Below are 10,389 nucleotides of genomic sequence, written 5' to 3'. Positions count from 1 at the left end.
CCACGCGCGCGGGCAAACCAGGTGCAGGTGCGCCGGCCGCCGGCCCCTGCGCCTGTCCTGTGGTTCCTCTAGGGAAAGGCGCCGTGAGTCACCCGGCACTCGGTTTCCCTCCTCTGTCCTTTTAGGAGGAGCGGGAACTAATTTTTTGCGACCGCTCCGACGCTAGCTCTCTCCGCAGGCTCCTCAGGGAAAGGGACCGGAAAGGAAGGACGCGCGGCTGGTGGCTCGGTCCTGAAATCCGGCTTCTCATCCGCGGGAGAAAAGTTTCCTTTGTCAAACAACTGACCACGTGGCGCTATGGCGGTCACCACCAGCAGCCCCGACAGACCGCCGGGAGCGCACTTGGGGGCGCGCCCGCCGCCCCCTGAGGCGCCCAAGGGGAGCCCTGAAAAGTGGGGGAGCGCTGCAACGCAGGAGGGCGATCAGGACGCGGGAGAGGGGCGTGGAGGGTGGGGTTCTCGGCAGGGGGCGGGCTCGGGGGCGGGATTCCGAGCTTGGGGCCCGGAGGGTGGGGTTCCCGAGAGGGCGGGTTGGAGGGTGGTGGTGGGAAGAGTTCCCGGGAGTGGGCGGGTCCGGGGGCGGGGTTCCCGCGGTTGGGCGGACTCGGCGGGCGGGATTCTCGGGGGTTGGGGAGCGGAGGGCGGGGTACCCAGGGGTGCGGATCGCGGCGGCCCCCGGGGTGCGGAGGTTGCTGAAGGCCGGGTACCCGGGGTCGCGGTGTGCTAAGTTCCCGGGGTCGCGGGGGCGCGGAGGGCGGGGCTCCCGGGTTGGGGTTGCGGAGGGCGGAGTTCCCGGACCTAACGCAGGGTCCTCAGGCGTGGGGGGCGGGGTGCTCGGGTGTGGGGGAGGGCGGGGTGCTCGGGTGTGGGGAGGGCGGAGTCCTCGGGGCTGCGAGGCGCCGGGCTCGGCGGGGCGGGGAGGTGGCAGAGTCCCCGGGGTGCACGGGCTCGGAAAACAGGGTCGTCGGACGTGTGGGGGAGAGCGGGGTTGCCTGGGGTGCGCGAACGGACGGTGATTCCCGGGGCGGTGAGGCGCGGGGTTCCCGGGCCGGCCGACGCGGGGGCGGGGCTCGGGGGCGGAAGGGCTCCGCGCTCGGGGGCGGGGCTCGAGGGGCGGGGCTCCAGGCTGCGGGGGCGGCGCGGCGCGGGGAGGGGTGCGGGGAGGGGGAGCGGCGGCCAGGCCGGGCATGGCGTCGATGGCGGCGGCGATCGCGGCCTCGCGCTCGGCGGTCATGAGCGGGAACCGGCCTCTGGACGACCGGGAGCGGAAGCGTTTCACCTACTTCTCGTCGCTGAGCCCCATGGCCAGGAAGATCATGCAGGACAAGGAGAAAATCCGCGAGAAGTACGGGCCCGAGTGGGCGCGGCTGCCGCCCGCGCAGCAGGACGAGATCATCGACCGGTGCCTGGTGGGGCCGGCCGCCCCCGCTCCCCGCGACCCTGGGGACTCGGGGGACTCCGAGGACCTGGCGCGCTTCCCTGGCCTGCGCGGGCCCACGGGCCAGAAGGTGGTGCGCTTCGGGGACGAGGTAGGTGCGGCCTCGGCCGGCAACTCTCTCACCCTCCCGCGCCCCGACGCGGCCCGGCCGGGTGGCCCCTGCCTGCGTCAGGTCGCCCCGGCCGGTCGCGGGGGTAGGGGCTGGGAAGCCGAAGGGGCGGGGATGGGAGTGGGCGGGAGGGGCGTCAAGGCGCGGTCGCCGCGGGGCGCGCGGGGCTCCCCAGAGGGAGTTTGAGAATCGTCGCGAGGAGGAGGTCTTTAAAGACCCCCACCTAGACCCGCGCGGCTGGGCCGCACCGGAGCCGAGAGTTCCCGCTGCCGAAGGCGGCTGCTCCTAAACGAGGCAGACCCGGGTGGGAACAGCAGGGGATTGTGAGCCAGCCAAGCCCAGCTCTAATCCACTCTGCTTTTCGGCTGTGTGGCCGGGGTGCCTTAACCTCCCGGAGCCTCAGTTTCTCTCCCCGCCCTTCCCCCGTCCCGGGGTAAACCGGAGATAATACTTCTCAGCCCGTGCCTGCCCGGGAAGGCACTTAGAAAATTATTTAATATTTGTGATGAGTTGTACGGGACAAGTGAGATTGTCAAGCAGGATAGAAAGAAGGAAAAGGTGCCTGCCTTCCAAGGTTAGACTGTTTCCCTGAGATGTTTTACAGGTGAGCACGATTGAAGCTTTGGTTTGGGGGGTGAGCATAGAGCCCCATTTTTCCATCAAAAAACTAAGGGATGAGTTTAAATGGGCTCCAGCAAGCCTTTGCTACATATAAGGGCATGTCTGGGTCTCTGACCTAGACTCTGTCCCCATACTTCCGAGAGGGGGGAAACGCTGGATACAAGAAGAAACTCAGGGATGTCTTCTTCTAAGTCACAAAGGCCTGAGTGTTCAGTGCTGGTTAGAAACTTGGTCTTTCTCTCCTTTTTTCTTTCACTGAGACCCCCTTTGGTGCCATTCGAATTTGCACTGTTTTGTGCCATTAGAATCTGGCCTTTCACACTCAACTTTGACCATGAAGGGCAAAGTCAAAAGGAGCAAGAAGTCTAAAAATGAAGTGTGCAAATTAAGCCCACATTCTGTTTTAACCCTGGGAGCCTGCAGGAGGGAAGCTGGGGTTGATGAGTTTTTCCCAGGGTGTTGTGGATTGTGGAAAGGATTCTAGTTAACACTGCGTTTTAAAGCTGATTTTCAGGCTTGGGTGTATTAATATAAAATGTTCGTGGTTGTAAACCCACATAAATGTGAGGGGTGTGTGAAGGATAGAAATATGCTGCCCAAATTGCCTTATTCTGAGAGAATTCAAAGAAAAGTCTGCATTGGACTTTTACACTCTGAAGGCTCATGAGCGCCAGGAAAAACGAGGGTGTGGTATGCTGGGGGGGATGAAGTTACAGGTTCAAAATACATTTAAGAACCAACATTTTCAGGGTAAAAATCTGCACCTGTATGAAGACATTTGCAGTGTTTGTGCTCAGACTTGGGTGATGCAAAAGCTAGCAGCCCCTCTTTGGAAAAGTCCTGAATAAGTAAAGAGGAGAGGAAGTAAACCTGTAAGTACTTACAGATGTTGGAGAGTGACGGTCATTTTTTCTTAGCTTGGTGTCCCGCTAAGAATATCCACGTGCCTGCCCATCATCAGAAAGCTTTTGCCATATAAGGGCTCGGTATCACTGATAAGGAAAGATGTGGCCAAGTTAATTTTGTCCTCAGATTCCTGAACTGGGTGCCAGACTGACCCGTTTCTGAATCTGGAAGCCCGATGTGATTTAAAAGCAAATGGAAATCTTTCCTGTAGTTACCTTCATGCCATTCCGGGAGCAAACCAGCCGTGGTTTTCAGAATTGAACTCAGTTTTAGAAAACGGGCTGAGAGGACGCTTTGCAATGCCTCTGGCCAACTTGGCATAGGCGGTAGAGGGACAGGGGACACTGAATTCGAGGACAGGTAGTTAGGAATGTGGCGCGTGGTCTGTTTTTGCTGCAGTGGCTGTGTGGTTTAATAGCATGAGGGTGTTTAAAACGCGTTTCCCCAGACCTGACAAGAGGTTGGCAGCAAAGCAGTGGGGTGCTCTTGTGCCCAGAGCTGTTCGTGGAGGAGGGCTGGCTCCCGGGCACAAGGGGTGATGGGTAAGGGTGGGGTGGGGTGGGGGTGACCCCCGGTGAGGCTGCCAGGCAGAGTGGCCCAGATAGGTGGCCTGTTTGTCCAGAAGGGCCCTAAACCAGATCAAGTAAGGCCCATTGTCCCTTCCTACTTGATCTGTCTTCTGATGTCCCAGGGGCTCCACAGCCAATTAGGGCATGGAGAATGCTCTTGGGAGGTCCCCTCGGGCTTGTCCACCCCCCGCAGCTACAGACAGACTTCCGACGCCTGGGTGCTTCTGGTGAATCAGCTGTCTCTGGAGCCACTGTCTGATTCTAGATGACGAACAGGCGGTGGCCTCTTCTGTACTTCCACGAAAGTGGAATCCCTCATACTGGTTGTGCATACTGGGTTCCAGCACCTTTCCTCAGGCCGAAGTAGGCGGAGCCTGGGCTCTGCCGAGAGTCCTGGGTTTGCATTTTGGCTCCCCCATCTACCGGCGTTTTGACTGTGACTGAATTGCAAACCTGCCCGAGCTGGGGTTTTCTGGCCTCTGCGATGGGAATAGCATTGACAGGGTGCGGGCCGAGATCATGCCCATGAGGGGTCTACAGGCTTGAAAGACGGTTGCAGCCACTCCTGGTTAATGCCATCGAACCAGGTTTGAAGCACATGGGTCCACTTCTACACAGATTTGTGGGGTGAAATACTATACCACAGATGTATTTTTCTCTTCCTTATGATCTTCTTTGTAACGTTTTCTTTTCTCTTTCTTTATTGTAAGAATGCAATGAATGCACATAACATACAAAATAATGTGTTAATCGATTGTTTGTCTTACTGGTAAGGCTTCTGGTCGACCGTAAGCTGTCAGTGAAGTTTCTGGAGTCAGAAGTGACATGTGGATTTTCAAGGGCACAGGTGTCCCTAAGCCCTGTGTTGTTCAGGTGGCAAGTGGGTTATAAGCTAGTCTCCCTGTTGCCACTTGCAAAAATCATGATCATGAAATAAATACATTTCTGCTGTTGTGAAGCCTGGGGTTGGCCTGTCAGAGTTGTCCACGTGAGAAGGAACTCTGTCCTGGTGGCCTCTGGCGATCTGCCTCAAGACACGTGTCGGAAGCTTCGGTGTGTTCTGTCCGCAGTGTGGCCGTGATGTGGCCTGTCTCCGGATCAGCAGTCACATCAGCCTCGCACGGTGTCCCCCCACCCCTTCAGCTACCCTGGAGGACAAGCACATCACCCGTTTCTTTGAATGCCCCCCCATTACCGGTAACCTTCTTGTATCCCACATTTTAAGTCCGATCATAAAAATACGGCCTCCAGATGTGAGCAGTGTCTAGTTGTTCTTATGTATGAAGGATCAAGTCAGCAGAAACCTGGCTGCATACTGAGGGTCATCGATCTCGGTGGCCCTGAGTGTGGGCGGGGCTCTGCTCCCAGGTCACACTTGCCTCTGGTGGGACTGCTCTGCCTAGACAGCTGCGACACCGTGGCGTCTGTGTTCAGTTCTCCCCTCGCTGTCTGTGCGGCAGGAAGCTCAGGGCTCAGATGCCCCCTTGCCGGGGTGACCAGCCTGGTGTGGAGGGAGATTGGCTGCCTTTGTGCCCTGAAGCCATGAGGGGACCTGTCCGTTTTCCGTATTTACTTCCTTGGGAGTCAATTCAGTGAATATCTCTCAAAGCCCATTACGTTTGAAGCTAGAGGCATTCTGCTTAGGGCTGCCTCGGCTGTCCATTATCTTCACCAGCTCCTAAAAAGTCCCCCCACCCCATGAACATGGGATCTTACGACAGTTTCAACACAAGGCCACCAATGCCTGCTGGCCCCCCCCCCCCGCCCCGCCCCATCGTGTCCCCAGGCACTCCTATGCAGAGAATCTGGAGCAGCTGGTGGACTTCTTCTCTCTCAGCGTAAGGAGAGGAGCACCTGGGGTCCCCAGACCTGGCCTCCCTTCCCGGCCGCGCCACCTGCTCAAGGGCGGAGGTCTCCCTCTGTGAAATGAGTGGCCCACGAGGTTTCTCCTGTATTTGGTATGAACCTGAAGGCTTGTTTGCAAACAGGCCTTTAGCGGTCTGACTTTTTCCCTGCATTCTTCCTTCAGCAGGAAATGGCCTGGGAGATGAGAGATTTTCTTTTCTTTCTTTTTCTTTTTTTTTTTAATTAAATTTTTTTTTTTTTTTTTTTTTAGATTTTCATTTTAGAAGGTTTTTGAGATCTTTCAATGGGGGGGGGGGGAGCAAAAACCCAAAGCTGAATTTTTAGGGATGTGTTACAGGCCAGGAGCAGGTAGCCCCGCCTCCCACAAAGTAGGTCGGAAGGGCAGCTGGGAAGCTGGGCAGGAAGGGTGTTGCCCCTGTGCCACACGCCAGTCCCCAGGGACCCTGCTCGGGATCTCGCATGCCACGGAACACAGAGTTTTGGGGCCTCGGAGCCAGAAAGCTCTGCCCCCCCTTCAACAGGTTAGCATGACCAGCTGCTGTTGGAAGGATGTGTCCCTCCTCAGGCGTCCTTGTCCCCCCCCCCCCCCGCCCCCCGCAGGGATCTGGAGGCTGGCTGGCTGCCTCCTCACTCCCCTCTGCCTTCCCCTCCTCCTCTGGGGCTGAGCCTGGGCCTCCCTGACTCCCTGACACCCTTTGCAGGGCACTTCCTTCTGCAGGCCTTTGCGGACCCACGCCTTGGCCCAGCCCCCCCGCGCATCGAGCTCTTGTTCCCAGCTGGCAAAAGTGCCTTTCCCTGAATGATCTGAGGGTGCTCTGGAGGCTGGGGAATCAGGATGGAGTATCCCGGCTCAGCAAACCGTGCCGAGCCGCTGCTTCCACTCGGTGTCCTGGGGGCTGCCTGCAAAGGGCCTGCTTTGCTTCTTCCTCCTTTAGGGTCCACACTGGCCGGCCCAGATTTTTTTTTTTTAAGTTTATTATTATTTTTTTAGTAACCTCTGTACCCAACATGAGGCTGGAGCTCAATGAACCCGTGAGCAGGAGTCACACGCTCTTCTGACTGAGTCAGCCAGGCACCCCAAGATTTTTTTTTTTTAAATAAACCAATTAAATCACTGTAGGGTATAGAAGATAATGCATTTGCATGTTACTGTTAAAAGATCCAAATACTGCAGAGGCAGCTTTGTGAGGCAGTTGGTTGTTATCCTTCCAGAACTTTCCTCGAGCGTTAACTCATTAGATTTGAGTGTGCTTGGCCGTGTGGGGTCCTAACACAGGACCTGTCACACGTGAGGTCACCTCTTCCCCGTCCACTGGAACAGTTTGGCCTTTTCCTTTTTGTCAGCCTTTGGCAAAAAAATGAGGAAAATTGAGAGTTACTTTCTCAGTATTTTGGATTTGTTTTTTAAGGAAAGTGGAATGTATAATTATGATTCCCACCTTCCGTCTGGTGGAGCCCAGACGGTTTTTAGAAAAGATGAGCAGGTTCATGTGGCTTCCTGTGTCCTTGCATCTGGGGTTCTGTGCCCTGGCTCTGGACCTGAGCTGAGAACGTGGCCACGAGCCCAGATCTCTTTCCACGGGCCGTGGCAGGGAGGCTGCAGGGCCTCTCCCACAGGCTTCTCCTTTCGAACCGATGGTTCTTTGCCCAGAGTAGCGCCTGGCCTGCTATGCCACGTAGGGGAGGGAGGGTGTTGCCTAGATGAGCCCTGGGAGCTAAGGCAGCCGCACATGCCCTCTCCCTGGCCCCTGGGGGCCTGGAGGGGTAGGGGCGACCCAGGGGCTGCTGCCGAATGGGTTTTGGAAAGAAATTTAATGATTGATTCACTGTTGCACAGAGAGGGATGGGGCGGAGCTGAGAAGCATGTTGGCAGATCTGGGGCCTTTTCAGTGGCAGAAATCACTTTCACACTCTTAAGCAAGAGATTCCTTTAATACCAGAGAAAAATCAATTTTTCCAAAAAAAAAAAAAAAGAATGAAGGCCAGTTCTGTTTGTTTAAATGTCCTTCTCATTTTCTGTTTGTTTTGGTCGAAGTCTCTCCCACCTCCCCTGCACCCCTTACCAGGTGGGCACGAGCTTTCCTTCCTGCCGTGGCCTCAGGGGCCCCGGCTTCTGAATTTGTATTCGTGGTGGAGCCTGCCCACTGGTTCAGCCCTAGCTCTTTTTCTCTTGCTGGTCCGCAGGTTTTGTCCTTGCGTTTATGGAAACCCTCCTATCTCAGCAGAGTTAAATATATTACACGCTAGAGGCAGAAGCATCGATTCCATAAATATATAAATAAAAGTCCCTAAAAAGAAGCCATTGGTAAAAAAAGAAAGGGGGGTGCGTATTGTCATCATTTGTCCTCCCTCTCCCGCTTTGTTTTTTCGTAAACTTTGTCGTGAGAGCAGTTTTAGGTCAACAGCAAAATGGAGCAAGAAGTACAGAAATTTCTTGAATCGTTCCTGTCCCCCACCCCTGCCATGCACAGCCTCCCCTGCTGCCACCAGCCCCCCGAAGAGTTCTGTATCCCTTACAGTGGGTGAAGCTACGTGGATTAGCCCATCAGCCTCCCCCGGAGTCCGTAGTCTGCGTTAGGGTTCCGTCGCGGTTTGCGCATTTGGTGGGTCTGGACAGATGCGTGATGGTACGCATCCATCGTTAGAATAGTTCCCCGAAACTCCTCTGTGCTCTGCCTCTTCCTCCGTCCCCTCCCCCACCCCCAGCAACCGCTGAGCCACAGACTGTATCCGTAGCTGTGCCCTTTCCAGAGTAGTCGGAGCTGTCGCCTGTGGCCTTTTCACATTGGCTTCGGTCCGTTCGTAGTGTGCACTGAAGGTTCTTTGTGTCTTCTCCGGACTTGATAGCTCATTTCTTTCTAGCGCTGAGTAATACTCCTCTGTCCATGCCTCCCGTCATTTATTTATCCATTCGTCTGCTAAGGGATGCCTCGATGGCTTCTGAGTTGTGGCGACGATGAATGAAGCTGCTGGAAATGTCGGTGTGCAGGTTTTTGTGTGGATGTAACGTTTCAGCTTGTTTGGTTACAAGGTGTGGGATTGCCTCACCTGTTCTCACCACACCACTGTGTCTTTGAGGTAGAGATCGACACTAGACAGCTCCCCAGGAAGAGCGTGTCCCGTGCAGGGGTGCCCGGGAGTCCGGGTCACCGGACATCACTAGAAGACCGCGACAGTCAGCAGCATAGGGGCTTTTCTGTCCCCTTCCCCAGCCTCTGCTGTCTGAGCCTGGTTTCTCTTACAGGATTCACAGTTTAAATGTCTAATCTTTTTTTCTTACAGATTTTATTTATTTGAGAGAGAGAGAGCTTGAGTACTAGCCAGGGGGAGGGGGAGAGCATGGGCAAAGGGAGGAGGAGACTTGCTGCTGAGCAGGGAGCCTGACTGGGGGCTCAATCCCAGGACCCCGGGATCATGACCCGAGCCAAAGGCAGGTGCTTAACCGACTGAGCCACCCAGTCTGACCTTTATTTCTGACCTTTAAGTCAAGATGCCACTGTCTGTCAGCTAGGAAGTCCTGTAATTTATGGGCTCCAGGAGCACAGTGACGACCTAGACTTCCATCGAGCACCTAGCAGCGTTCCAGGATGGTGATGCTGCTTCTGAACGTCTCGGGTCTGTGGCGGGGACGCTCCATGGTTGGGATTCCAGCTGCCGTCACCTTGAGATTAGCGAACTGTGCACCTGGTCCATCATCCCGAGAATGCCGTGACCCCAGCATGCGGGTGTGGACTGGCCGGGCTGGTGCTTGCAGTAGTTCAGCCGTGGTGCTGTTAGGGCGGCTGCCGCGTCCGGTCGGTGATGGAGCCTTGCAGCCTTCATAGGAGACTGTGACTTCGCCTTGGAGGGTTATACTAAGCCCAGAGCCGGGGTCTTGCCCGCTCCAAAGTAGAGCGGCAGCGAGCCGGGCCCGAAAACCCGGGGTTTCTCGGGAGAGCTGCCTGAACCCTGCGTTGCTTTCGTAGGAGTCCCTGTTTGGGGACAATGGGACCCACCTGGCTGTATTGACCGAGGGTGCCTCCGCATGCGGGGTGGATGGGGCGGGCAGAGGGGGGCCCCGAGCTCTGCAGCCCAGCAGGTGCAGGCAGCCTGGTGTGGCTGTGTGGCCACTTGCTCACCGGGGGGAGGTTGGGGGTGGGTTGGCATCACGGAGTGGCTGGGACAGGTGTGCCCCGAGAGGGCGTCCACTGGGCAGGTGCAGTTTGTTCAGGCCAAGGTGGCAGACGGGCCCAGAGTGTAGGCCGGACTGCCCACGGGCCACAGGGTCTCCGAAGTGTGTGCCCTTAAATGTTCCAGGAAGGGGGCTGCTTCCTATGTGCCGGCTGCCCTCGGCCTGGCTTTGGGCAGTGGGAGAAACCCTGTGCCTCTGGGTTGGCTTCCTTCCTGGGGCAGACCTGGGGGGGCCCTCACCGGGCAGCCAGAACAGACAGTGCCGTCCACAGGGGCTCTCGGCCCCATACTTGAGTTGCAACGGTAAAATCATGGGCCGGGCCTTGAAGGTGGAAAGAAAGTTATAAAAATACAAAGGCTCAGTAGTCTTCGTGAAGAGGAACAGTTAGGATCTGTGAAATTGTACCATCTTTGCAGCCAACGCAGAGTCCGGAGTTTCTCACTTTAGAATGATTTTGGAGGAGTCATAACCCATGACATAAGGTGCTTGTAACTAAATAATTTCAAAAGCAAAATGACCAAAATCACTTTAAAATTCAGTTGCAGCATTTACATTCAGTGTTGGAGGTGGTGAGTGTCAGCGTGTGCGATGCTGGTCGCAGCCTGGGCTGTGTGGGTAACTGCTGCGCGTGTGGTCCCGGGGAGTGCGGGCGAGGACCCTGACCCGGAGCCCGGCTGATTGCCTGGGGACCCGCGGAGGAGCAGGGTGCG

The 10,389-nt window shown here is 56.4% G+C and overlaps 1 protein-coding gene across 1 annotated transcript in view; it reads left to right on the top strand.

Annotated features, from left to right (window-relative positions):
* The first annotated feature begins 1,105 nt into the window (after positions 1-1,105).
* C13H1orf198 (chromosome 13 C1orf198 homolog) overlaps positions 1,106-10,389 on the top strand; it is a 31,662-nt gene continuing 22,378 nt past the window's right edge. Inside the window, exon 1 of the mRNA XM_046027494.1 lies at positions 1,106-1,528. Coding sequence (XP_045883450.1) covers positions 1,187-1,528 — 342 coding nt within the window. The 5' untranslated portion in view covers positions 1,106-1,186. The remainder of the gene's footprint in view (positions 1,529-10,389) is intronic.

The sequence above is a fragment of the Meles meles genome, chromosome 13, assembly GCF_922984935.1.
Source record: "Meles meles chromosome 13, mMelMel3.1 paternal haplotype, whole genome shotgun sequence".
In the NCBI taxonomy this organism is placed as follows: domain Eukaryota; kingdom Metazoa; phylum Chordata; class Mammalia; order Carnivora; family Mustelidae; genus Meles; species Meles meles.
Note: the sequence above shows the minus strand (reverse complement) of the source record. Positions and strands in the feature narration are given on the sequence as shown.